Here is a 26,343-nt window from a genome sequence, read left to right on the forward strand (position 1 = left end):
GGAAATTAGTACTAGAAGGGGGGATTTGGGGGGAGTTTGTGCTAGAAGGGGGAATTTGGTGGGCCTTAGTACTAGGAGGAATTGGGGGACGCTAGTGCTAGAAGAAGGAATTTGGGGGGCGTTAGTACTGGATGGGGGAATTTGGGGGTGTTAGTACTGGAAGGGGGAATTTGGGGGGCGTTAGTACTGGAAGGGGGAATTTGGGGGGCGTTAATACTGGAAGGAGGAATTTGGGGGACGTTAGAACTGGAAGGTGGAATTTGGGGGGCGTTAGTACTGGAAGGGGGAATTTGGGGGTGTTAGTACTAGGAGGAATTGGGGGGCATTAGTGCTAGAAGGAGGAATTTGGGGGTGTTAGTACTAGAAGGGGGAATTTGGGGGACGTTAGTACTAGAAGGAGGAATTTGGGGGTGTTAATACTGGAAGGAGGAATTTGGGGGACGTTAGAACTGGAAGGTGGAATTTGGGGGGCGTTAGTACTAGCAGGGGGAATTTGGGGGGCGTTAGTGCTAGAAGGGGGAATTTGGGGGGTGTTAGGACTAGGAGGAATTGGGGGGCGTTAGTGCTAGAAGGAGGAATTTGGGGGACGTTAGTACTGGAAGGGGGAATTTGGGGGGCGTTAGTACTGGAAGGGGGAATTTGGGGGGTGTTAGTACTGGAAGGGGGAATTTGGGGGGCGTTAATACTGGAAGGAGGAATTTGGGGGACGTTAGAACTGGAAGGTGGAATTTGGGGGGGCGTTAGTACTGGAAGGGGGAATTTGGGGGTGTTAGTACTAGGAGGAATTGGGGGGCATTAGTGCTAGAAGGAGGAATTTGGGGGTGTTAGTACTAGAAGGGGGAATTTGGGGGACGTTAGTACTAGAAGGAGGAATTTGGGGGTGTTACTACTAGAAGGGGGAATTTGGGGGGTGTTAGTACTAGAAGGGGGAATTTGGGGGGCGTTAGTACTAGCAGGGGGAATTTGGGGGGCGTTAGTGCTAGAAGGGGGAATTTGGGGGGTGTTAGGACTAGGAGGAATTGGGGGGCGTTAGTGCTAGAAGGAGGAATTTGGGGGACGTTAGTACTGGAAGGGGGAATTTGGGGGGCGTTAGTACTGGAAGGGGGAATTTGGGGGGCGTTAGTACTGGAAGGGGGAATTTGGGGGGCGTTAATACTGGAAGGGGGAATTTGGGGGACGTTAGAACTGGAAGGTGGAATTTGGGGGGCGTTAGTACTGGAAGGGGGAATTTGGGGGTGTTAGTACTAGGAGGAATTGGGGGGCATTAGTGCTAGAAGGAGGAATTTGGGGGTGTTAGTACTAGAAGGGGGAATTTGGGGGACGTTAGTACTAGAAGGAGGAATTTGGGGGTGTTAATACTGGAAGGAGGAATTTGGGGGACGTTAGAACTGGAAGGTGGAATTTGGGGGGCGTTAGTACTGGAAGGGGGAATTTGGGGGTGTTAGTACTAGGAGGAATTGGGGGGCATTAGTGCTAGAAGGAGGAATTTGGGGGTGTTAGTACTAGAAGGGGGAATTTGGGGGACGTTAGTACTAGAAGGAGGAATTTGGGGGTGTTACTACTAGAAGGGGGAATTTGGGGGGTGTTAGTACTAGAAGGGGGAATTTGGGGGGCGTTAGTACTAGCAGGGGGAATTTGGGGGGCGTTAGTGCTAGAAGGGGGAATTTGGGGGGTGTTAGGACTAGGAGGAATTGGGGGGCGTTAGTGCTAGAAGGAGGAATTTGGGGGGCGTTAGTACTGGAAGGGGGAATTTGGGGGGCGTTAGTACTGGAAGGGGGAATTTGGGGGGCGTTAGTACTGGAAGGGGGAATTTGGGGGGCGTTAGTACTGGAAGGGGGAATTTGGGGGGCGTTCGTACTGTTCCGCCCCCATCCCTAGTTATACTTTAAAGCCAATTCCCGTCAAAACCCTTTGGTTGGACAGACTGGAGAAGAGGCTGAGCTTCAATCAGGTCTTCATTTGTCCTCTTGGACTTCCAGTGTGGTCACCGAGGTAGAAAGTCATGCATAGAACCAAAGGACCTCTTACCCGGATGGTAATAGCCGCCTTCGTTGTCATAGACTGGGAGATGCCATTGAATTCTACGTTATGGTCCAGATCATAGACAGGACACTGGAAGAGAGCAGAGAAGATTATCAGGTGATGATGGTCTGCGTGTAAACTGAGCTCCAGCAGGTACCACATCCAGCATGGTGGACATACACTATATTACCAAAAGTATTGGGACGCCTGCCTTTAATGGCATCAGAGGCGTTGCTAGGGGGGTGCGGTCCGCACCGGGTGACACCCGCTAGAGGGGTGACACCATCCCATTTTTTTTTTTTAGCGGACATGCCCAGCCTGCCCTGTGCAATCCCAGCCTGCCCTGTACCGCCCCAGCCTGCTCTGTGCTACCCCAGCCTGCCCTGTACCACCCCAGCCTGCCCTGTACCACCCCAAACAGCCCTATACCACCCCAGCCTGCCCTGTACCCCCCCAAACAGCCCTATACCACCCCAGCCTGCCCTGTACCACCCAGCCTGCCCTGTGCCACCACAGCCTGCCTTGTACCACCCCAGCCTGCCCTGTACCACCCCAAACTTTCCCATGCCACCCCAACTTGCCCTGTGCCACCCTAACTTGCCCTGTACCACCCCAATCTGCCCTATGCCACCATAACTTGCCCTATACCACCCCAACCTGCCCAATGCCACCCTAACTTGCCCTGTATCACCCCAACCTTTCCCATGCCATCCCAACTTGCCCTATGCCACCCTAACTTGCACTATACCACCCCAACCTGCCCTGTACCACCCTAACTTGCCCTATACCACCCCAAACTACCCTATATCACCCCAACATTCCCTATACCACCTTAACCTGTCCTATACCACCCCACTACACCAACCTGCCACTATACCACTCTATACTACCCTAACCTGCCACTATACTGCCCTATACTATCATTTACAGGGGCTGGTTTGGGGTGCGCCCCGTGCATGTGTGCTCCCTGCTTGGTGCTGGGCAGCCTAGACAGAGGGGGGGTGACACCATGTTTTACCGCACCGGGTGACACCAACCCTAGTGATGCCACTGAATGGCATCCCATATTTCATTCATTAAAATGCAAATCAAAATGTATAACTTTTTTAAAATGTGTTTTTCTGGATTTTTTTGTTGTTGTTTTTCTGTCTCTCACTGGTAAAATAAACCGAGCATTAAAGTTATAGACTGATCATTTCCCCCCCCCCCCCCCCCTCACTGTTTTGGGCACAGGGATCCATTTTTTTTCAGAAATAACATAACAAATTCTTTATTGGGTTTATAAATCGGAGGGGAGTATTGCAGGGCTCTGCAGGTGCTGAACTAGAAGTGACCCCAGGTCCTGGAGGCCGGCAATTTATCACACTGCCCGCCGCGGACGATTTCCTCATCATTACTGCAGAATCCACAGGCCATCCACAATTCCCGTCTTCACGCTGACTCTCTAATTTCCTGACGGCTGCTGGAGCCGAGTCTGCCTGCTGAGCGACGGACTGTTCCGTATTGCTGGCCAAGAGCAAAAAAAAATCTCCACGCCGGAATCACGTCTCCAATTAACACCATGCGGTCACATGACAGCGAGACGGTCTTATGTTTTCAGTATAAAGCTGAAGGGAAATATGAAAAAGCTACTTGGTGAGAAAATATAATGTACCCTCCTTCTTTTACTAGATAAGAAACTGGAATGTTGTGGAGGCAATGTGGACTTTTATGGTACAGTATGAACTTACACAGTAAGATTACAAAAATATAAATTTATTATACAAAACTACATCATAAAACCATAAATAAATACTAGACACCAGATGCTGTTATTGATAAGGATTGATAACCTCTGGCACAACTCCAGAGCATAAACCATTCTGCCTCTGACCAAAATTCATAATAGTGAAGCATGCAGCCTTGTGGGTGCCTGCCTGCGGCTTTGGAGGTGTCCGTCTGCGGCCTCCATCCAGGTGTCCGTCTCCGTTCGGCGTGTCCATCCGCACCTTGCCCGGGGTTGCAGCGGTGTTTGTTTTTGGATTTGACACCGAGAGGAGCCGGATTTCCTGTGTGTTCGGCTCCTCTCGCGTGGCTGCGGGCGGAGCCTAGCCGAGTGCTCGGCTCTAGACGGCGGGGATCGGCGTATATCGCGCACCCACTATTTCCCCTGATTTTAAAGGGGGAAAAAGTGCGCGGTATACGCCGATAAATACGGTATGTATTTTGATTATAATTATTGTACATTTGATTTATGTTTTTCCAAAGATTATTCTCTGACAGAAAATACTCCTGAAGAAGTGGGCAACCGCGAAACATGTAGAGTTTGCAACTGGAAGATTAGTTTCTGTGTATAACAGTGCGAAACCATAATTTTTCAATTTTCTGCGTCAGAGAAGTGGATGCTCCACATATAACAACATCTGGTGTCTAGTATTTATTTATGGTTTTATGATGTATTTTTGTATAATAAATGTATATTTTTGAAAAGCTGAAGGGAAGAAAATTCTTGACATTATTGTTTGTAAAAAGACTGAAATTAAAAAATAAAAGGCAAAGGGGAAGTATGAAACAAAGAATGAATGAAGAACTGCAACCACCAATCGTCAAAGTGATCAGTTATGAGTTGACCAGTGGACAAGTGGCACTGGTTCACCGGTGAGGAGTCTAAGCGGCTTCTTAGGCCTAGATTCACGTACGGCCGATCTACGTTGCGCGGGCGTAGCGTACCATATTTACGCTACGCCGCCGCAACTTAGAGAGGCAAGTGCTGTATTCACAAAGCATTTGCCTCCTAAGTTACGGCGGCGTAGCGTAAATGGGCCGGCGTAAGCGCGCGTAATTCAAAGTAGGCTGTAGGGGGCGTGTTGTATTTAAATGAGGCTTGACCCCATGTAGATGCATGGCCGAACGAACGGCGCATGCTCAGTATCACGTCGTATTTACGCCCAAAGATACGTCAGCTCAATGCCTGTGACGTGAACGTAACTTACGCACAGCCCTATTTGCGTACGACTTACGCAAACGACGTAAAAAGATACGCTTGTTCCGACGTCCATACTTTGCATGGGATGCGCCACCTAAAGACCAGCTTTATCTTTACGCCGGCGTATCTCTAACGTAAACGGCGTAACTAATTGCGACGGGCGCACGTACGTTCGTGAATCGGCGGATCTAGTCATTTGCATATTCTACGCCGAACTCAACGGAAGCGCCACCTAGCGGCCAGCGTAAATATGCACCCCAAGATACGACGGCGTAGGAAACTTACGCCGCTCGTATTTTAGCCTAATTTAAGCGGATCTGTTTTCCAGAATACACTTAAATTTACGACGGCGTAGATTCAGAGTTACGACAGCGTATCTACTTATACGCCAGCGTAACTGTACCTGAATCCACCTATGAGTCTTCACCAGTGTGCCCTGCAAAAGGATAATGGGGCGGTAATCCCAGTGACCGCTAGGCTACTTTGCTACTAGATGCCACCAGGTTGTGGCCTTCAGGATTGCCCCACCGGTGGCTAGCAAGAACCGGGAGGTTACAATAGCCAGGCAGATTGGCCAGGTTCAGGTCGAGAAAGGCAACATCAAGCACAGTTTGAGGCAGAGACGGGCAGTATACAAGAATAGTCAAGTTTCTAGGCAGAGGTTGAGGCAAGCGACAGCCATGGATTGTCTTATGTTTTTTGGCAGAGGTGAGGTCAGGTGGCAGGTACAGTATTAGTCAAGTTTCTAGACCAGGGTCCAGGTAGGCAGCAGGCAAGGATTGTCAGGTTACTAGGGGCAGCAGCCAAGGACAGTAAAGCCTCTGGGCAGAGGTAGGTGGCAGGTACAGTATAGTCAAGTTTCTAGACCAGGGTCCAGGCAGGCAGCAGGCAAGGATTGTCAGGTTACTAGGGGCAGCAGCCAAGGACAGTAAAGCCTCTGGGCAGAGGTAGGTGGCAGGAAAAGGATAGTCAAATTTCTAGGCAGAAGTCGAGGCAGGCGGCTGGAAAAGATTGTCAAGTTTCTAGGCAGAGGTTGCAGAAAGTGGCAGGCAAGGATTGTCATGTATCTAGGCATAGGTCAAGGAAGGCAGGCAGGGGTATTCAAGTTTCTAGGCAGGTTGATGTAGGTGGCAGGTAAAGGATAGCCACGTTTCTAGACAGATGTTGGTTGAGGCAGGTAGCAGGCAGGCATAGTCATGTTTTCAGGGGCAGCAGACAAGGATAGTAACGTTTTTAGGCAGAGGTAGGTGGCAGGTAAAGAATAGTCAAATTTCTAGGCAGAAGTCGATGCAGGAAAGGATAGTCATGTATCTAGGCATAGGTCAAGGAAGGCAGGCAAGGGTATTCAAGTTGCTAGGCAGGTTGACGTAGGTGGCAGGTAAAAGGATGGCCAAGTTTCTAGACAGAGGTTGAGGCAGGTAGCAGGCAAGGATAGTTATGTTTTTAGGCAGGTGGCAGGTAAAGGATAGTCACATTTCTAGACGGGTCCAGATAGGCAGCAGGCAAGGTTTGTCAGGTTACTAGGGGCAGCAGCCTAGGATAGTAAAGCTTCTCGGCAGAGGTAGGTGGCAGGAAAAGGATAGTCAAATTTCTAGGCAGAAGTCGAGGCAGGCGGCAGGAAAGGATTGTCAAGTTTCTAGGCAGAGGTTGCAGGAAGGGGCAGGCAAGGATTGTCATGTATCTAGGCATAGGTCAAGGAAGGCAGGCAGGGGTATTCAAGTTTCTAGGCAGGTTGATGTAGGTGGCAGGTAAAGGATAGTCACGTTTCTAGACAGAGGTTGGTTGAGGCAGGTAGCAGGCAGGGATAGTCATGTTTTTAGGGGCAGCAGACAAGGATAGTAACGTTTTTAGGCAGAGGTAGGTGGCAGGTAAAGGATAGTCAAATTTCTAGGCAGAAGTCAAGGCAGGAAAGGATAGTCAAGTTTCTAGGAAGAGGTTGCAGCAAGCGGCAGGAAAGGATTGTCACGTGTCTAGGCATAGTTCAAGGAAAGGCAAGTTTCTAGACAGGTTGATGTAGGTGGCAGGTAAAAGATAGTCAACTTTTTAGACAGAGGTTGAGGCAGGTGGCAGGCAAGGATAGTTACGTTTCTAGGCAAACTGCAGCGTGGTCTTGCTGCAATGCAGGAGATGGCCCAGAGGGGGGTCAGGTGTTAGGACCTTTTTGATCTTGCTGCAGTACAGGGAATGGTCCAGTAGGGGTCAGGTGTTAGAAACTGTATTGTGGTCTTGCTGCAATGCAGGAGATGGCCCAGTAGGGGTCAAGTGTTAGAACCTGCAGTAGGGTCTTTAATGCAGAGCAGGAGGTGACCTAGTAGGAGTTAGGGGTCATGACCTGCAGTGTGCTCTTGCTGAAATGCAGGAGATGGCCCAGTAGGGGTCAGGTGTTAGAACCTGCAGTAGGGTCTTGCTGCAGTGCAGGAGATAGTCTAGTAGGGGTCAGGCATTAGAAACTGCAGTTGGGGTTTGCTGCGATGCAGGAGATGGTCCAGTAGGGGTCAGGTGTTAGAACTTGCAGTAGGGTCTTGCTGCGGAGCAGGAGATGGTCCAGTAGGAGTTAGGGGTCAAGACCTGCAGTGTGCTCTTTCTGAAATGCAGGAGATGGCCCATTAGGGGTCAAGTGTTAGAACCTGCAGTGGGGTCTTGCTGAAGAGCAGGAGACGGCCCAGTAGGGGTTTAAGTGTTAGAACCTGCAGTGGGGTCTTGCTGTGAAGCAGGAGATGGCCCAGTAGGGGTCAGGTGTTATAACTTGCAGTGGGGTCTTGCTGCAATGCAGGAGATGGCCCAGTAGGGGTCAGGTGTTATAACTTGCAGTGGGGTCTTGCTGCAGTGCAGGAGATGGTCTAGTAGGGGCCAGGGGTCAAGACCTGCAGTGTGCTCTGAAATGTAGGAGATGGCCCATTAGGGGTCAAGTGTTAGAACCTGCAGTGGGGTCTTGCTGAAGAGCAGGAGATGGCCCAGTAGGGGTTTAAGTGTTAGAACCTGCAGTAGGGTCTTGCTGTGAAGCAGGAGATGGCCCAGTAGGAGTTAGGGGTCAAGACCTGCAGTGGGGCGATGCAGGAGATGGCCCTTTTGCCTACAGGTAAGCCTATAATAAGGCTTACCTGTAGGTATAAAGAATATCTCCTAAACCTTTCCGGTTTAGGAGATAATCCCCTCGCGATGCGCCACTGATTGCAGCGGCGCATGCGCAGGGGGGATCCTCGGCTGAAGGACTGGCCCCGCCGACCCATGCCGGAAAGGAAATCTCCCACGCGCATGCGCGGGAGTGACGTCATCGCCGCTCCAGCCAATCACAGCGCTGGAGTGGCAATACCCGGAAGACACGCTCGGACCAGGTAAGTATTTCATAATGAGCTAATATGCGGTGCATACTAGCTCATTATGGCTTTTTCCTTGCAGGTGTAGAAAAAAAAAAATGTATGCGGGTTTACAACCGCTTTAATGTAGTTGGATTTGGATTGTTACCAGAACGAGTCCCTCCTTTTCAGCTGCGTGTGTAATCTGAGCTCCAGCTATTGTGAGCTTTCTAAACAGCTGCTATTTTTTGTTTTAGTTGTGATCACACCCAAAAAGAGTGACAGGAATAAGGTCAAATGGACAAAACAAATACATGCACTGTACACAGGAGAGACGAGATCACTACCCACCTAAGCCTACAGCTACTTACCGCAATATCCTGGACAGACACCACAGTGCAGGGATAGGTGTCCGGTGAGCGAACCTTGACCACCACCGAGTCCAATCCTTCCGGGAACGTGTACAGGAAATACTGCAACAAAAAACAACAGGCAGGAAAAATTATTCGTTTTATGTTCTTGCTGTTCCATATTTCCAATCTCTCTCTCTCTCTCTCTCCCCCCTCTCTCTCTTTCTCTCCCTCTTCCCCTCTCTCTCTCTCCAAATAATGAAAGAAGTACAACTCCAGCCAAACTCCCTTCGTTTCAGATGGAGTTCAGAGGAGTAGGAACTCTTGTTGGGTTTTCATTGTAGCGGGGGCCATCTTGGCCTCTCTCAACTTCCTACCTAGCCATCGGCCGCACCTCTCCCGTCCTCTTTCTGATAAAAGTGGTCCATGCTGCGGATTCGCTGCAAGATCACTTTTATAGGTAACATTATCTTTCACAATATAAAAAAAAAATTGGGCTAAATTTACTGTCTTATTTTTTAATTAAGAAAAAAAAAGTGTATCCCCCCCCCCCCAAAATTGCTCTTGTAAGACCGCTGCGCAAATACGGCGTGACATAAAGTATTGCAACGACCGCCACTTTATTCTCTAGGGTGTTAGAAAAAAATATATATAATGTTTGGGGGTTCTAAATAATTTTCTAGCAAAAAAAAAATAATAATTTTAACTTGTAAACACAAAGTTTGAAAAATAGGCTCGGTCCTTAAGTAGTTAATGCCGAAGTAATGATGTATATTTACGGCCTGTGGGCGGTCGGTCATTTTTGGGCGTTCCAAGCTATTTTCTAGCAAAAAAAGCAGGTTTTTACATGTATGATGGAAATGTCAGAACTGGCCTGGGGGGGTCAAGTGGTTAAAGTAGAACTTAAAAAAAAAAAAAAGGTGAACAGACAGGCTTTTCAACCCCTTCCTGGCCCTGACATCCCTTTAACCCCTTATCCGCCGGAGGACGTCATATGACGTCCTAGGCTTTGTGCGGTGATATCTGAATGATGGGGGCAGCGACAGGCATCATTCAGATATCGCCGTCTTCAGCTGCCGATTCTGTACACAATAAGAACGATCAAAGTGGCGGTTCCGTCGTTTGATCATTCTTATAGGCAGCGGGAAGGGACGTTCCCCACCTCCCACCGCCATCCAGAGAGCGAATCGGTCGGCACTGGCTAGGGAGGCATAGAGATGACTGGTGACACCAGATGGTCACCAGTCATCTCTATGACCGTCGGAGGCTCGGGCGCGACGTTGTGACGTCACGCCCGGTACCCGGAAGTAAACAAAGCCGCAATCGCGGCTGTCGGCATGTGATCGGTGATTTTTTTTCACAATCTAATGCTTGTAAGCCTGTAGGAGAGATGTGGGGTCTTATTGACCCCGCATCTCTCCATAAAGAGGACCTGTCACACACTATTCCTATTACAAGGGATGTTTACATTCCTTGTAATAGGAATAAAAGTGATAAAAAAAAAAAAATGTAATAAAAAAATGTAAAAAAATAAAAAATTAAGTAAAATAAAAATAAACATTTTTTTTTTCCAAAACGCCCCTGTCCCCGTTATCTCGCGCGCAGAAGCGAACACGCATTCAAGTCCCGCCCACATATGTAAACGCCGTTCAAACCCCACATGTGAGGTATCGTCGCGCTCGTTAGAGCGTGTGCAACAATTCTAGTACTAGACCTCCTCTGTAACTCGAAAACAGTAACCTGTAAAAAATGTTAAAGCGTCACCTATGGAGATTTTTAAGTACCGAAGTTTGGCGCCATTCCATGAGTGTGCGCAATTTTAAAGCGTGACATGTTAGGTATCTATTTACTCGGCGTAACATCCTCTTTCACATTATACAAAAAAATTGGGCTAACTTTACTGTTTTGTTATTTTTTAATTCATGAAACCGTTTTTTTTCCCCCCCAAAAAAAGGCGTTTGAAAAATGATTGCGCAAATACTGTGCGAGAAAAAATATTGCAATGACCGCCATTTTATTCCCTAGGGTGTCTGCTAAAAAATATATATATATATAATGTTTGGCGGTTCTGATTAATTCTCTAGCAAAAAAATTGTGATTTTTACATGAAGGAGAGAAGTGCCAAAATAGGCCCGGTGGACAAGTGGTTAAAGGGGAGTCCGTAAGCCTGGGGGAGGGGCTTCCCAATCACACGACCACTGTGATTGGCTGTCTATGACAGGTCGATCGCTGTGCTGGGAGCAGGCTGCGCTCTCAGCACAGAAAACTGCAGAAAATAAAAAATATGGCGGCGCACAAATTAGGATAAATGTTGCATTGAGGAAAAAAATATATATATTTTTTTTATTCTTTACTAATTATTCCTAATAAAAACAAGAAAATATAAACATATGTAACCAAATATGATGTATAATACGTCTGGACTTTAACCACTTCCCGTCCAAGTTACGTCATATGACGTCCTGGGCTTTGTGGGGGGTATATCTGAATGATGGGTGCAGCTACAGGCATCATTCAGATAGCGGCATTTTCAGCCGGCGATTCTCTTCACCCTAAAAACGATCATATCGGCTGTTCCGCCGACTGATCGTTCTTACGGGAGCGGCGTGAGGGGACGTCCCACTACCGCCGCCCTCCGGTGCTTCTACCGACTCACCGCTACGATCGGTGAGTCAGTGACAGAATCTGCCTGCCCCCGGATGTCCACCATAGAGATTTCCAGGGGACCAGATGGTCGCCGGAGTCTCTATGATCGTTCGGAGGCCGGGCGCGATGTCATGACGTTACGCTGGGCCTTTGCATTCAAACAAATGGCGCCGCCTTGGCTGAGAAGCCAAGATAGTTTTTTATTTTATTTCAGGGTTTCCAGCCTAGAGGTGAGATGTGGGGTCTTATTGACCCCATATCTCACTGTAAAGAGGACCTGTCATGTCAGATTCATATTTCAAGGGATGTTTACATTCCTTGTAATAGGAATAAAAGTGATCAATTTTTTTTTTTTTGTGTCAAACTAAAAAAAGAAAAGTAAAATTAACAATAAAAAAAAGTAATTACATTTAAAGCGCCCCTGTCCCAGAAGCGAACGCATACGCAAGTCCCGTCCACATAGGAAAACTACACGTGTGAGGTATCGCCGCGAACGTTAGAGCGAGAGCAATCATTCTAGCCTAATAGGTGGATTCAGAAAGACTTAGGCTGGCGTATCAGTAGATACGCCAGCCTAAGTCTGAATTAGCGCCGGCGCTAATTTAAGCGTATTCTGGTAACCAGATACGCTTAAATTAGGCTCAGATACGAGCGGCGTAAGTGTCTCCTAAAGTGTAATTTTTAGGCTGCCCGCTAGGTGGCGCTTCCATTGCGGTCAGCGTAGAATATGTAAATCCCTAGATACGCCTATTCACGAACGTACGCCTGGCCGACGCAGTACAGATACGCCGTTAACGTAACGCATTATCAGGCCTAAAGTTATTCCATCAAATATCTGGAATAGTAATGTTAAGTATGGCCGCCGTTCCCGCGTGGAAATTCGAAAATTTTACGTTGTTTGCGTAAGTCGTCCGTGAATAGGGATTTACGTCATTTACGTCCACGTCGAAACCAATAGGACCGTGCGGCGTACTTTGCCACAATGCACACTGGGATATGTACACGGACGGCGCATGTGCCGTTCGTAAAATACGTCAATCACGTCAGGTCAAGCCCCATTAACATAAAACACGCCCCCTTAGCCGAATTTGAATTAGGCGCCCTTACGCCCGCCCGATTTACGCTACGCCGCCGTAACTTAGCAGGCAAGCACTTTGTGAATCATGTACTTGCCTCGCTAACTTACGGCGGCGTAGTGTAAATGCCATACGCTACGCCGCCGCAATCCTGAATCCAGCTATAAGTACTGAAGTTTTGACCCCAGATCTCATATTTAAGAGGACCTGTCATGCTTTTTTTCTATTGCAAGGGATGTTTACTTTCCTTGTAATAGGAATAAAAGTGACCCACTTTATTTAAAAAAAAAAAAACACTTTAAAAATCAATAAAATCAAGCAAAATAGATAAAAAAACATTTTTTTTAAATCGCCCTGTCCCGACAAGCTCGCGCACAGAAGCGAACACATACGTGAGCAGCGCCCGCATAAGAAATCAGTGTTCCAATCACACATGTGAGGTATCGCCGCGATCGTTAGAGCGAGAGCAATAATTCTAGCCCTGGACCTCCTCTGTAACGCAAAACATGCAACCTGTAGAATTTTTTAAACGTCGCCTATGGAGATTTTTAAGGGTAAAAGTTTGTCGCCATTCCACGAGCGGGCGCAATTTTGAAGCGTGACATGCTGGGTATCAATTTACTCGGCGTAACATTATCTTTCACGTTATGTAAAAACAAATTGGGATACCGTATTTATCGCGGTATAGCGCGCTCCCGCGTATACCACGCACCCCTAAAGTTGCCCCAAATCCTGTGGAAAAAAGTTTTTTTGTACTTACATTTTTGGTGTCTTGCACACCCACGATTTTGCCCTGATTTTCAGGGCAAAAAAGTGAGCGGTATACGCCGATAAATACGGTAACTTTAATGTTTTTTTTGTTTGTTTTTTTAGCATGAACTTGTTTTTTTTTTTTTTTTTTTTAAATTGCTGTGCAAATACCGTGTGAGATAAAAAGTTGTAACGCCCGCCATTTTATTCTCTAGGGTCTCTGATAAAAAACATATATAATGTTTGGGGGTTCGGTGTGATTTTTACATGTAGGAGCGAAGTGCCAGAATTGGCCCGGATGGGAAGTGAATAAACACTGAAAGATGTAACGCACAGAAGATATGGCGCTAAAATGAAAAAATAAATAAATAAATAAATAAAAGAAAACGCTCTAGCACTTGCGGGGGGTAAATATTGGTCTCGGCCGTCTTCCTTCCATAGATGTCTATTTGCTCTCCCGATGACGATATTTTACGTAGATTTGCGCTTTTCACGGGCGGCTCTCGCTGAATCATTATTTACATGTGCAGAGTCCGCCCGCCACTCTCCACCATTTATTTTATCCGCCCAGAAGGTAAACGCAGAGCCTCTGATAAGAGGGCAGGACGTGGCGAGGGCGATCTTACCTGAGGCTGGGATGGCGAGGCGCTGAAATTCATAGAAACTCCGGTCCTGGAAGGGAGACAAAAGAAAGAGAGAGAGAAAGAGAGAGAGAGGGAGAGAGAGAGAGGGAAAGACAGAGAGAGAGAGAGAGAAAGAGAGAGAGAGAGAGAGAGAGAGAGAGAGAGAGAGAGATGTGATCAACCGACAGAAAACACCACTGCAGAAAACTGCCCATACACATTGCAATACGGTGACACCATCTCTTAAAGTGCACCCGTCACCCTATATATTTATTAAAGAGGAACTGCCGTCTGCTCACATAATTTGTAATAAAAAACATCTTTGCCCTTCTGAAGCCTCCCTCCAACCACTTTGCATATTATTTTATATATATTGTGATTTTGTAATTGCCAAATATACTGCAGAAATCTCCCTCCACTGAGTCTGGCTGCAGCCATTTTAACTGTGGGCAGCTGAAGCAGAAAACAACGTAAAAAACGAACGCCGGGCGCACGTACGTTTGTGAATCGGCGTATCTAGAAAATTAGCATATTCTACGCCGACAGCACTTACTGGAGTTCGAAGTTGAGCAGCCGGGTGACGATGAGCTCGTAGTCCACACTAGAGGGCGCCATGGAGGCAATGTCAATGTACATGAGCTGTTCGGAGGGCGGAGCTTGGCCCTCTGGGTCGTTGGGGCACAGCGTGCGGCTGACGTCCTGGTAGGTGTACGTCATCTGATAACTAGAGAGAGAGAAGAAACGATACATGTAACTGAAACTGGGGATGTACAACATATAATTGGGGGGGGGGGGTGATGACATAATGCTCATAGATAAAGACAGCTGAAGTTATATGCAAATCTTGACTTCTCCTGTCCTGTAAATGTGAAATTTGATTCCATCCACTCCCATGTCTTTTTAGAGGTCCTGTATTGTGATTGGTGGGTTTACTGATCTATACAGAGTTTATTCCCAACGTTCATTAGAATATCACAAAGACACTTGGATGATCGAGGAAACATTTTCAGTTTTACAGAGTAAGTTGGGTTGAACAGAACATTGAGGAGACTGCAGTGGGGACAGGGATTAGGGGGAGGAGACTGCAGGGGAGACAGGGATCTGGGGGAGGAGGCTACAGGGGAGACAGGGATCTGGGGGAGGAGGCTACAGGGGAGACAGGGATCTGGGGGAGGAGGCTACAGGGGAACCAGGGATCTGGGGGAGGAGGCTACAGGTGGGACAGGGATCTGGGGATGGAGACTGCAGGGGGATAGGGATCTGGGGGTGGAGACTGCAGGGGAGACAGGCATCTGGGAGAAAAGTCTGCAGGGGACAGGGATCTGGGGGAGGAGACTGCAGGGGGACAGGGATCTGGGGGTGGAGACTGCAGGGGGACAGGGATCTGGGGGTGGAGACTGCAGGGGCACAGGGATCTGGGGGAGGAGACTGCAGGGGGACAGAGATCTGGGGGAGGAGGCTGCAGTGGGGATCGGGATCAGGAGGAGGAGGCTGCAGAGGGGACAGGGATCTAGGGAAAGAGGCTGCAGGGGGACAGGGATCTAGTGGGGGGCTGAAGGAAGAAACGATATCTGGGGGGGGGGGGAAGACTGCAGGGGGGAAAGGGATCTGGAGGAGGAGGCTGCAGGGGGACAGGGATTTAGGGGAGGCTGCAGGGGGACAGGGATTCAGGGGAGGCTGCAGGGAGGGCAGGGATCAGGAGGATCTGGAGGATGAGGCTGCAGGGGAGAGGGATATGGGGGAGGAGGCTGCAAAGAGGACAGGGATCTGGGGGGGGGGGGTGATGCAGGGGGACAGGGATCTGGAGGGGGCTGCAGGGGGACAGGGATCAGGAGGAAGAGGCTGCAGAGGGGACAGAGATCTAGGGAAAGAGGCTGCAGGGGAACAAGGATCTAGTGGGAGGCACCAGGGGGACAGAGATCTAGGGAAAGAGACTGCAGGGGAACAACGGATCTGGGGGATGAGGCTGCAGGGGGACAGGGATCCTGGGGGAGGAGACTACAGGGGGACAGGGATTTGGGGGAGGAGGCTGCAGGGGGACAGGGATCCTGGGGGAGGAGACTACAGGGGGACAGGGATTTGGGGGAGGAGGCTGCAGGGGGACAGGGATCCTGGGGGAGGAGACTACAGGGGGACAGGGATTTAGGGGAGGAGGCTGCAGGGGGACAGGGAGCTGATGGAGGAGGCTCCAAGGGGTGGGGGACAGGAAGCTTGGGGAAGTAGTATCATTCCAGGGTGACAAGGGGCTTGCAGGGGAAAACTGCAGGGAGGCGGGGTGTGGGGGAAGCGATAACAGTGGGACTAGGGAATATGGGGGGATGAAAGGGGGCTGCAGCGGGGGTCTGCATCAAGTGAAACATTCCAGGATGGAAAGCTCATGTTATGTGCAGCGTTCCTCTAAGAGAAGACACTTACTATCCTCTGAAGGCGAGCGGGACCTGCCATGACAGTACCGCCTTCTGCTGGCGAACCACGAAGAGGACGGGGAACTCCAGATCATCGGAATTGGAGCGGACAAAAACCCGGAGAGCGTCCACCTGGAGGAAGAGAGCGGAACAACGATGAATACAGAGCCAGCTGCACTTTCATACTATTATATCCCAAAGTAAACTTTATTACGGGATCTATCGTTTTTATGAAAAAATAAATAAACCCAAACTGAACATTCGAATGATTGACGTCAGCAAATCTGAAATCAAATATCTTATAGTTACATCTTATATGCATTATCCAACAAGGCTGCGTTCAGATTATTGGATTCCGTATAGTAACAGTGAATTCTGATTGGCTGCCACTGGTTACTGCAATTCCAAAATGTTTTTCCTGCTTCCAGGTGTATATTTTTGTCACAGCGGACAGCAATGGGTCTCCTGGGATGGTGGTATTTGGAGCAGGGACCAACCCCCCCCCCCCCAACCCTAACCCCCCCGTGTCTTTTTTTGTTTCTTTTTTCTCTTTTTTTTTTCATACCTCTGAAAAGCAATCTGCAGATTGACAGGCTATGACAGCGCTATAAAAGTACCCTAAATAATAATAATAATAATACAGGTGCGATGGACAGCGCGCCCGTGCGTTTTTGCGCATTTTCGTACGTCAAATTTAGGGCAGCTCATTGATTTCTTGGGCTGCCGTACACACACAAAAAAATGCAAAATTGCCCTATGCTAAAATGCAGTAGTAGTTTGTCACCATGCATTTTTTTGAGAACGCATGCATGTTGCTAGATGGATGGGGATGCCATCAAAAAATGAATGGGTATGGTGCGCATATTCAATAATGTGCCATAAAGTGATATACTCAAAGAATGAATATGATAAGTATCCAAACATACAAATAAATAACTGTGAATAAAAGTCCAACTAAAGCCCAATGGTAGGAGTCAGTTAAGGTAAAAATTAGGGTTGTCCCGATACCACTTTTTTAGGACCGAGTACAAGTACCGATACTTTTTATCAAGTACTCGCCGATACCGAATACCAATACTTTTTAAAATCTCATGTGACCGTGGCACATGTGTCAGTATTTCTTTTTTTTACAATTTTTTTACAATTTTTTTTTTTTTTTTTACAATGCTTTCTTCTTTTTTTTTTAAGGGGGGTGGGGGGGGGGGAATGGACAGTATCAGTGTGTTTTTAATTTAATTTTTTAATTTTTTACAATTCATTTTTTTATTATTTATTGCAATTCCCTTTTTCTTATCAGCCCTGTTGGGGGGACACGGCGGCAGCAGCACAGAGATGGGGGGACACGGCGGCAGCAGCACAGAGATGGGGGGACACGGCGGCAGCACAGAGATGGGGGGACACGGCGGCAGCACGGAGATGGGGGACACGGCGGCAGCAGCACGGAAATGGGAGGACACGGCAGCAGCAGCACGGAAATGGGAGGACACGGCAGCAGCAACACAGAGATGGGGGGACACGGCAGCAGCACAGAGATGGGGGGACACGGCGGCAGCAGCACGGAGATGGGGGGGACACAGCGGCAACTGCACGGAGATGGGGGTGACACGGTGGCAGCAGCACGGAGATGGGGGGACACGGTGGCAGCAGCACAGAGGGGGGGGGACACGGCGGCAGCAGCATGGAGATGGGGGGGACGCGGCAGCAGCACCGAGATGGGGGGACACGGTGGCAGCAGCACGGAGATGGGGGGACACGGCGGCAGCAGCACGGAGATGGGGGGACACGGCGGCAGTAGCACGGAGATGGGGGGACACGGTGGCAGCAGCACGGAGATGGGGGACACGGCGGCAGCAGCACGGAGATGGGGGGACACGGCGGCAGCAGCACGGAGATGGGGGGACACGGCGGCAGTAGCACGGAGATGGGGGGACACGGTGGCAGCAGCACGGAGATGGGGGACACGGCGGCAGCAGCACGGAGATGGGGGGACACGGCGGCAGCAGCACGGAGATGGGGGGACACGGCGGCAGCAGCACGGAGATGGGGGGACACGGTGGCAGCGGAGATGGGGGAAACGGCGGCAGCAGAACGGAGATGGGGGGACACGGCAGCAGCAGCACGGAGATGGGGGGAAACGGCGGCAGCGGAGATGGGGGGGACACGGCGGCAGCGGAGAAGGGGGGACACGGCGGCAGCGGAGATGGGGGGACACGGCAGCAACACAGAGGGGGGACATGGAGGGGTACAGCAGCAGAATGGAGGAGGATAGAGGACAGTCAGCGGTGATTGGTGCTTGTAACTTCCCCACTGCACTGATCACCGCTGACTGTCCAGGTATCGGGTGAAGCATTAGAGCTTTTGCCCCAGTACAAGTACTCGGGCAAATGCTCGGTATCGGTCCCGATACCGATACTAGTATCGGTATCAGGACAACCCTAGTAAAAAATCTCATAGGAAAAACTTAATAGAAGAAAAAACAGATAAAACATCAATCCAAACATCGACTGTTAAATTTATGAATTGGCCGCTCACCTCCAACAATGACCTTTGGTTGACTTATACATGTACTATATATACTTTTTGTCTGAGTTGATTTTCACTATATTCACTTTAGAACCGGTTCACACAGGGGCAGCACGACTTGCTGAGCGACTCGGCAAGGCGACCTGCCCACGACTTCAGAGGTGACTTGCAAAATGACTTCTGTATTAAATTGGAGTTCCACCCAAAACTGGAACGTCCACTTTTTGCGTACCTCCCCCCCCCTCCAGTGTCACATTTGGCACCTTTCAGGGGGGAGCAGATACCTGTCTAATACAGGTATTTGCTCCCACTTCTTGACATAGTTTACCGCAGTGACATACGTCATGCCCAGCGCCTACACTGTCTTCCCCCCGCTGTCTTCTGGGAAACACGCAGATCCCAGAAGATAGGGGGGACTAGTGAGGAGACACAGCGCGGCTCGCACATGGGCAGTAGGGAACCCGGAAGAGAAGCAGCAAGGCTTCACTTCCTGATTCCCTCACCGAGGATGGCGGCGGGGGCAGCCGAGAGCCGAGGGATTGATCGGCCTCAGCTGCCGACATCGCGAGCGCCCTGGACAGGTAAGTGTCCATTTATTAAAAGTCAGCAGGTGCAGTATTTGTAGCTGCTGGCTTTTAATAATTTTGTGTTATAAGGGAAAAACTTATAAGGGAAAAACTTGCGTGCCACTATTAGCTGGATTCAGAGAGAGCGCCGCAACTTTAAGGCGGCGTAGCGTATCGTATTTTACGATACGCCGCCTTAAGTCAGAGAGGCAAGTACTGTATTCACAAAGTACTTGCCTCCTAACTTACAGCGGCGTATCGTAAATGGAGCCGGCGTAAGCGCATCTAATTCAAATTAGGATGAGGGGGTGTGTTTTATGTTAATGGGGGGGTGACCCGACGTGATTGATGTTTTTTTATGAACGGTGCATGCGCCGTCCGTGGACATTTTTCCAGTGTCCATTGCTCCAAAGTACGCCGCAAGGACGTATTGGTTTCGACGTCGACGTAAATTACGTCCAGCCCTATTCACGGACAACGTAAAATTTTCAAATTTCGACGCGGGAACGACGGCCATACTTAACATTGACTAGTCCAGCTATTTGATGGAATAACTTTACGCCTGAAAACGCCTTACGTAAACGGCGTATCTTTACTGCGACGGGCGCACGTACGTTCGTGAATAGGCGTATCTAGTCATTTACATATTCTACGCCGAACTCAACGGAAGCGCCACCTAGCGGCCAGCCTAAATATTGCACCCTAAGATACGACGGCACAGGCTGTCGTTTCTTAGCTAGGTTTAAGCGTATCTCAGTTTGAGAATACACTTAAACTTACGACGGCGCAGATTCAGAGTTACGTTGGCGTATCTACTGATACGCCGGCGTAAATCTTTCTGAATTAAGCTATAAGTTTCTAATTTTTAAGCAAATATAAACCATCAGCCTCCAAGCCGATTCACACAGGCGCGACTCGTCAGGCGACTTGTCTGGGCATTTCTGAAAGCTCGCAATCCTGCGTGCGTTTCCCGCAAACACACAAATGTGAGCTAATGATGAATTGCCCCTGCGTCAATGACAATTATTATTATTCAGGATTTATATAGCGCCAACAGTTCACGCAGCGCTTTACAATATAAAAGGGGAACAATACAGTTATAATACAATAAAAATACAAAAGGATTAAAAGGGCCCTGCTCAGAAGAGCTTACAAACTAATAATCCCTCCAAAACACCATTTTGCTGATTTCGAGAAGTACGCGGCTTTTGAATTATTAGCGCTGAAGCGGCTCCCGTATCAGAAAATACTTTTATCTCCTGCGTTAATGGGTTGCAGCAGTTCGCAGTGTCTGAATAATTCATATTTACACATCACTGGGGCGGCGAGGATTATGCAACGCGCTCCCCACGGCGCTCCCAGCTGAGCTCAACCGGAATAATTCTCAGCGATATACCGCCATCAGCGCGGAGTCTGGCGGAGTATTCGCAGGGTTAATCAGTGCGCCGGGTTACTTCTCACTCATGTCCTGCCTTCTACGCAGCAGCCTGGCAACCGGCCGCTTGTGGATGGATCTCCAGGAACGGCTCGTGATTCCCTCCTGTGTTGCCATGGCAACCGAGGCCCGGCACTGAACTGTGTGTGCGCTTCTACGGCACGGCCCCCGATCACATCATCCATCTACGGCTTATTAATGTCAGAAATACGAAAAAGTGACAGAAAAAAAAGGGGGGGGGGGGTGAAATGGCAGCCATGATGGAGGCGCGGCAACCAAAGTTCTGTAAGGCCACAAACACGCATTCCAGCCGATGAAAGATTCATAGCCAGATTCAGGTACGTTTACGCCGGCGTATCAGTAGATATACGCCGTCGTAACTCTGAATCTACGCCGGCGTTAATTTAAGCGTATTCTGGAAACCAGATACGCTTAAATTAGGCCAAGATACGAGCGGCGTAAGTCTCCTACGCCGTCGTATCTTAGGGTGCAATTTTCCCGCTGGCCGTTAGGTGGCGCTTCCATTGAGTTTGGCGTAGAATATGTAAATGACTAGATACGCCGATTCACGAACGTACGTGCGCCCGGCACATTTCTTTTACGTCGTTTACGTATGGCTTTTCCCGGCGTAAAGTTATTCCAACAAATAGCTGGCCTAGCCAATGTTAAGTATGGACGTCGTTCCCGCGTCAAAATTTGAAAATTTTACGTCGTTTGCGTAAGTCGTCCGTGAATGGGGCTGGACGTAATTTACGTTCACGTCAAAACCAATACGTCCTTGCGGCGTACTTTGGAGCAATGCACACTGGGATATGTACACGGACGGCGCATGCAATCACGTCGGGTCACCAAACATTAACATAAAACACGCCCCCCAATCCTCATTTGAACTAGGCGCGCTTACGCCGGCCCCATTTACGCTACGCCGCCGTAAGTTAGGAGGCAAGTACTTTGTGAATACAGTACTTGCCTCTCTGACTTAAGGCGGCGTAGCGTAAATACGATACGCTACGCCGCCTTAAAGATACGCGCCCCTACCTGAATCTAACAAAAGACCCCACATGACCAAAATGAAAAGATTGACTCTCGCTTACTGTATGATCACCAGGACCAGAAGTGAGGTAAAATCCATTCTAAGCAGACATAAACAAAACAAGACTCCACTTAACCACACGGAAGAGATTTCCCCTCATTTCCTGTATGATCACTGGGCTAGGAAGTGAGGTAGAATCCGTCTCATGCAGACATAAACAAAACAAAAGACCCCACTGGAGAGCTTTCTCCCCACTTCCTGTATGATTACTGGGACAGGAAGTGAGGTAGTATCCTTCAAATGCAAACATAAACACAACAAAAGACCCCACATGATCCCACTGGAGAGACCCCCCCTACTTCCTGTGTGATCACTGGAACAGGAAAGTGAAGTAAAATTCATCCAACGCAGACATAAACAAAAGACCCCATTGGAGAGATTTCTCCCTACTTCCTGTGTGATCACTGGGACAGGAAGTGAGGCAGTACTTCCAATGCAACCATAAACAAAAGACTTCACATGACCCCAGTGGAGAAATTTCCCCTCATTTCCTGTATAATCACTGGGACAGGAAGTGAGGTAGTATGCTTCCAATGCAAACATAAACAAAACAAAAGACCCCACATGAACCCACTGGAGAGATTTTCACTAATTTCCTGTTTGATCATTGGGACAGGAAGTGAGGTAATATCCACTGAATTCAGCCATAAACACAACAAAAGACCCCACATAACCCCACTTCAGAGATTTCTGCTCACTTCCTGTATGATCACTGCGACAGGAAGTGAGGCAGTATCCTTCCAACACAAACATAAACACAACGAAAGACCCCACATGATCCCACTGGAGAGATTCCCCCAGCCCGCTTCCTGTGTGATCACTGGGACAGGAAAGTGAAGTAGAATACGTCCCATGCAGACATAAACACAAGACCACACTGGAGAGATTTCTGCCCACTTCCTGTGTGATCACTGGGACAGAAAGTGAGGTAGTATCCTTCCAATGCAAACATAAACAAAACAAAATACACCACATGACCCCAGTGGAGAGATTCCCCCTCACTTCCTGTATGATCAATGGGATAGGTGAGGTAATATTCATCTGATGCAGACATAAACAAAATGAAAGGCCCCACATGATCCCACTGGAGAGATTTCCCCTCACTTCCTGTATGATCAATGGGACAGGTGAGGTAATATCCATCTGATGCAGACATAAACAAAATGAAAGGCCCCACATGATCCCACTGGAGAGATTCCCCCAGCCCACTTCCCGTGTGATCACTGGGACAGGAATATGAGATAAAATTCGTCCAACGCAGACATAAACAAAAGACTCCACTGGAGAGATTTCTCCCTACTTCCTGTGTGATCACTGGGACAGGAAGTGAGGTAGTACTTCAAATGCAAACATAAACAAAACAAAAGACTCCACATGATCCCAGTGGAGAGATATCCCCTCATTTCCTGTATGATCATTGGGAAAGTAAATGAGATATCCGATAAACGCAGACATAAACAAAACAAAAGACCCCACCCCCGACGGACTGTTTACATGTTACATTTTAAAGCAGCAGCAAACCTGCTGACCTCACATGCTTGCTAATGTCACAGAACACCTCTGATTTTCACATTTAACATGTAAACATTCAGTTGGATTTACAAATACTGGCCCGGATTCACGTAGAAGTGCGCATCTTTGTGCGGGCGTAACGTATCCTATTTACGTTACACCTCCGCAACTTTGACAGGCAAGTGCCGTATTCTCAAACCAAAGTTGCAGCGCCGTAGCGTAAATAGGCCGGCGTAAGCCCGCCTAATTCAAATGTGGAAGATGTGGGCGTGTGTTATGTAAATTTAATGTGACCCCACGTAAATGACGCTTTTTACGAACGGCGCATGCGCCGTCCGTGAAAGTATCCCAGTGCGCATGCTCCAAATTAACCCGCAAGAAGCCAATGCTTTCGACGTGAACGTAAATGACGCCCAGCCCTATTCTCGAACGACTTACGCAAACAACGTAAAACGTGAAAAATTCGACGCTGTTCCGACGTCCATACCTAACATTGGTACGCCTCATCTACGCCTCATATAGCAGGGGTAACTTTACGCCGGGAAAAGCCTAACGTAAACGGCATATCTGTAATGCGACGGCCGGGCGTACGTTCGTGAATTGGCGTATCTAGCCGATTTACATATTTCTAGGCGTAAATCAGCGTACACGCCCCTAGCGGCCAGCGTAAATATGCAGTTAAGATACGACGGCTTAGGAGACTTACGCTGGTCGTATCCTATCAGGTGCCAAGATACGACGCCTCACACTCAGAGATACGACGGCGTATCTGGAGATAAGCCGTCGTATCTCCTACGAGAATCTCGGCCATAAGCTCCGTTTTGTGTTGAAAATAACTGTGAAATCTAAAACTCTGGTGGGTGTAACAAGATGTCCGCTTGCCCCCTTCTCACTCTATCATTACTGTGCAGAAGTGTGGGGTGTAGCAAGATGGCGGCGACGGAACGTCACTTCTGGAGCAATCTGTGATGGGGAGCAGAATGTGACAACACATCGGCCAATGCAGTCGTAAGGCTCTGTTCACACCTAGGCGTATATACGCTTGAAGTGCGACGCCGCAGCAGCCCCTAAGTCGCTGGAGGGATGATTTTACATTGCCCTCTATGGAGATGGTTCACATCTCCACGCCGTACGCCGTACGCCTGCTGCCTGAAAACCAGTCCCGGACCTTTTTTTCAGGCGGCTTTCGGCGTTCGGCATAGGAGATGTGGACCTGGGGGTAAGCTGCATTCACAATTGCGGCGTTTTGTCGCCGCAAATCGCGGTACAAAACGCCGCAATTCGCGGGACAAAACGCAGCGATTAGGTACGCCAAGGTGTGAATGTGTTGTAAACAAAACAAAAGACCCCCACAGGACCTACTGGAGAGATTTTACCTCACTTGCTGTATGATCACTGGTACAGGAAGTGAGGTAGAATCTGTCCTAAGCAGATATAAACAACACAAAAGTCTAAACCGCACGCTGCTTTACTTTTCTCTTTCAATATCAACAAACTTTATTGACACCACTACATAGCCATTCCGAAATCCTTAGGCCTTGCTTACACTGGAACTCAACTCTTGCGTTTAACTTTTCTAAATGAAGTCATCTGGAAAGTATGAACAACTTTTAGGCCTCATGCACACGGCCCGCAGTTGCTGCACACTATCAGGGAGCGAGGCTCCCTGCCCAGACCTTGTAATGACCAAAGTATTGTGACTCTGGACCTCCATGAATGATATGATGATGCTGAAGCCTCTGGTATTTCCTTCTCGTAAGGCACAGAGCTGGCTGGCACTGGCAGCTCATCAATGGCCCCTGGCACTGGCTGCTCATCAATGGCCCCTGGCACTGGCTGCTCATCAATGGCCCCTGGCACTGGCAGCTCATCAATGGCCCCTGGCACTGGCTGCTCATCAATGGCCCCTGGCACTGGCAGCTCATCAATGGCCCCTGGCACTGGCAGCTCAGGCCTGCAGCCTCGGCTCCCTCTCCAGAAGTTTAATTGCTTTCTAATGAGAAGAGAGCCCCAAGATCACAGACTTCCCGAAGATAATGGCTTCCTATTGATCTTAGGGTTTATCTATCGGCTGCCAGCGGATAAGCATTGAACCATCACAATGAGAGGGAGGACCTGGAGGAAACTGGAAGGAGGGAGGGATGACAGACGTCTGAAAAGGAGACCATCCGCTTAAGGCGACGAGTCTTCCACCCTTCTGACACAAATTCTTTGGAAAATCCGGTCTTTCTTGCAAGCCTAAAGTGTATCAAAAGCCAAAACTTTTTGGGGCAGATCCACAGAGAGAGTACGCCGGCGTATCTACTGATACGCCGGCGTACTTTCAAATTTCCCGCGTTGTATCTTTAGTTTGAATCCTCAAACCAAGATACGACGGCATTTGGGTTAGATCCGACAGGCGTATGGCTTCGTACGCCTTCGGATCGTAGATGCATACTTTGGCGTCCGCTGAGTGGAGTTTGCGTCGTTTTCCGCGTCGGGTATGCAAATTAGCTATTTCCGACGATCCACGAATGTACACGCGTCGGTCGCATTCTCTTACGTCGTCTCTAGTCGGCTTTTTCCGGCGTATAGTTAAAGCTGCTTTTTTGCGGCGTATAGTTAGATTTGCCATGTTAAGTATAGCCGTCGTTCCAGCGGCGAAATTTGAAATTTGTTATTTTTTTTTGCGTAAGTCGTCCGTGAATAGGGATGGACGTAATTCACGTCTAAGTTAAAAAAAATTACGTCCTAGCGACGTCATTTAGCGCAATGCACGGCGGGAAATTTAGGGACGGCGCATGCACAGTTCATTCGGCGCGGGGACGCGCTTCATTTAAATGAAACACGCCCCTTAATCGCCGATTTGAATTATGCCCTGTTACGCCGCCAGAGATAGACTACGCCGCCGTAACTTACGGCGCAAAGTCTTTGTGGATTCGAAGATAACACAAGTCAGTTACGGTGCGCCGGGGCAGATCTTTGTGGATCTGCCCCTTTGTTTTTTTGTTTTAATGGCGTGGGGAAAATTTAACACATATCACCAGAACAGGATATGAGCGAAAACTTTCAGTAGAACATCTGGGTCCCCTGCCGTGGTCC

The 26,343-nt window shown here is 48.8% G+C and overlaps 1 protein-coding gene across 2 annotated transcripts in view; it reads right to left on the minus strand.

Moving 5' to 3' along the window:
- SIDT1 (SID1 transmembrane family member 1) overlaps positions 1–26,343 on the minus strand; it is a 128,644-nt gene that overhangs the window by 50,233 nt on the left and 52,068 nt on the right. For both annotated transcript variants that reach the window (XM_040339155.1, XM_040339154.1), the window contains exons 3-7: positions 16,144–16,265; positions 14,282–14,452; positions 13,732–13,777; positions 8,655–8,756; positions 2,029–2,112 (exon numbers count right to left, since the gene is read on the minus strand). In XM_040339155.1, the coding sequence (XP_040195089.1) occupies positions 2,029–2,112; positions 8,655–8,756; positions 13,732–13,777; positions 14,282–14,452; positions 16,144–16,265 (525 nt within the window). The remainder of the gene's footprint in view (positions 1–2,028; positions 2,113–8,654; positions 8,757–13,731; positions 13,778–14,281; positions 14,453–16,143; positions 16,266–26,343) is intronic.

Source organism: Rana temporaria, chromosome 2 (genome assembly GCF_905171775.1).
Source record: "Rana temporaria chromosome 2, aRanTem1.1, whole genome shotgun sequence".
In the NCBI taxonomy this organism is placed as follows: domain Eukaryota; kingdom Metazoa; phylum Chordata; class Amphibia; order Anura; family Ranidae; genus Rana; species Rana temporaria.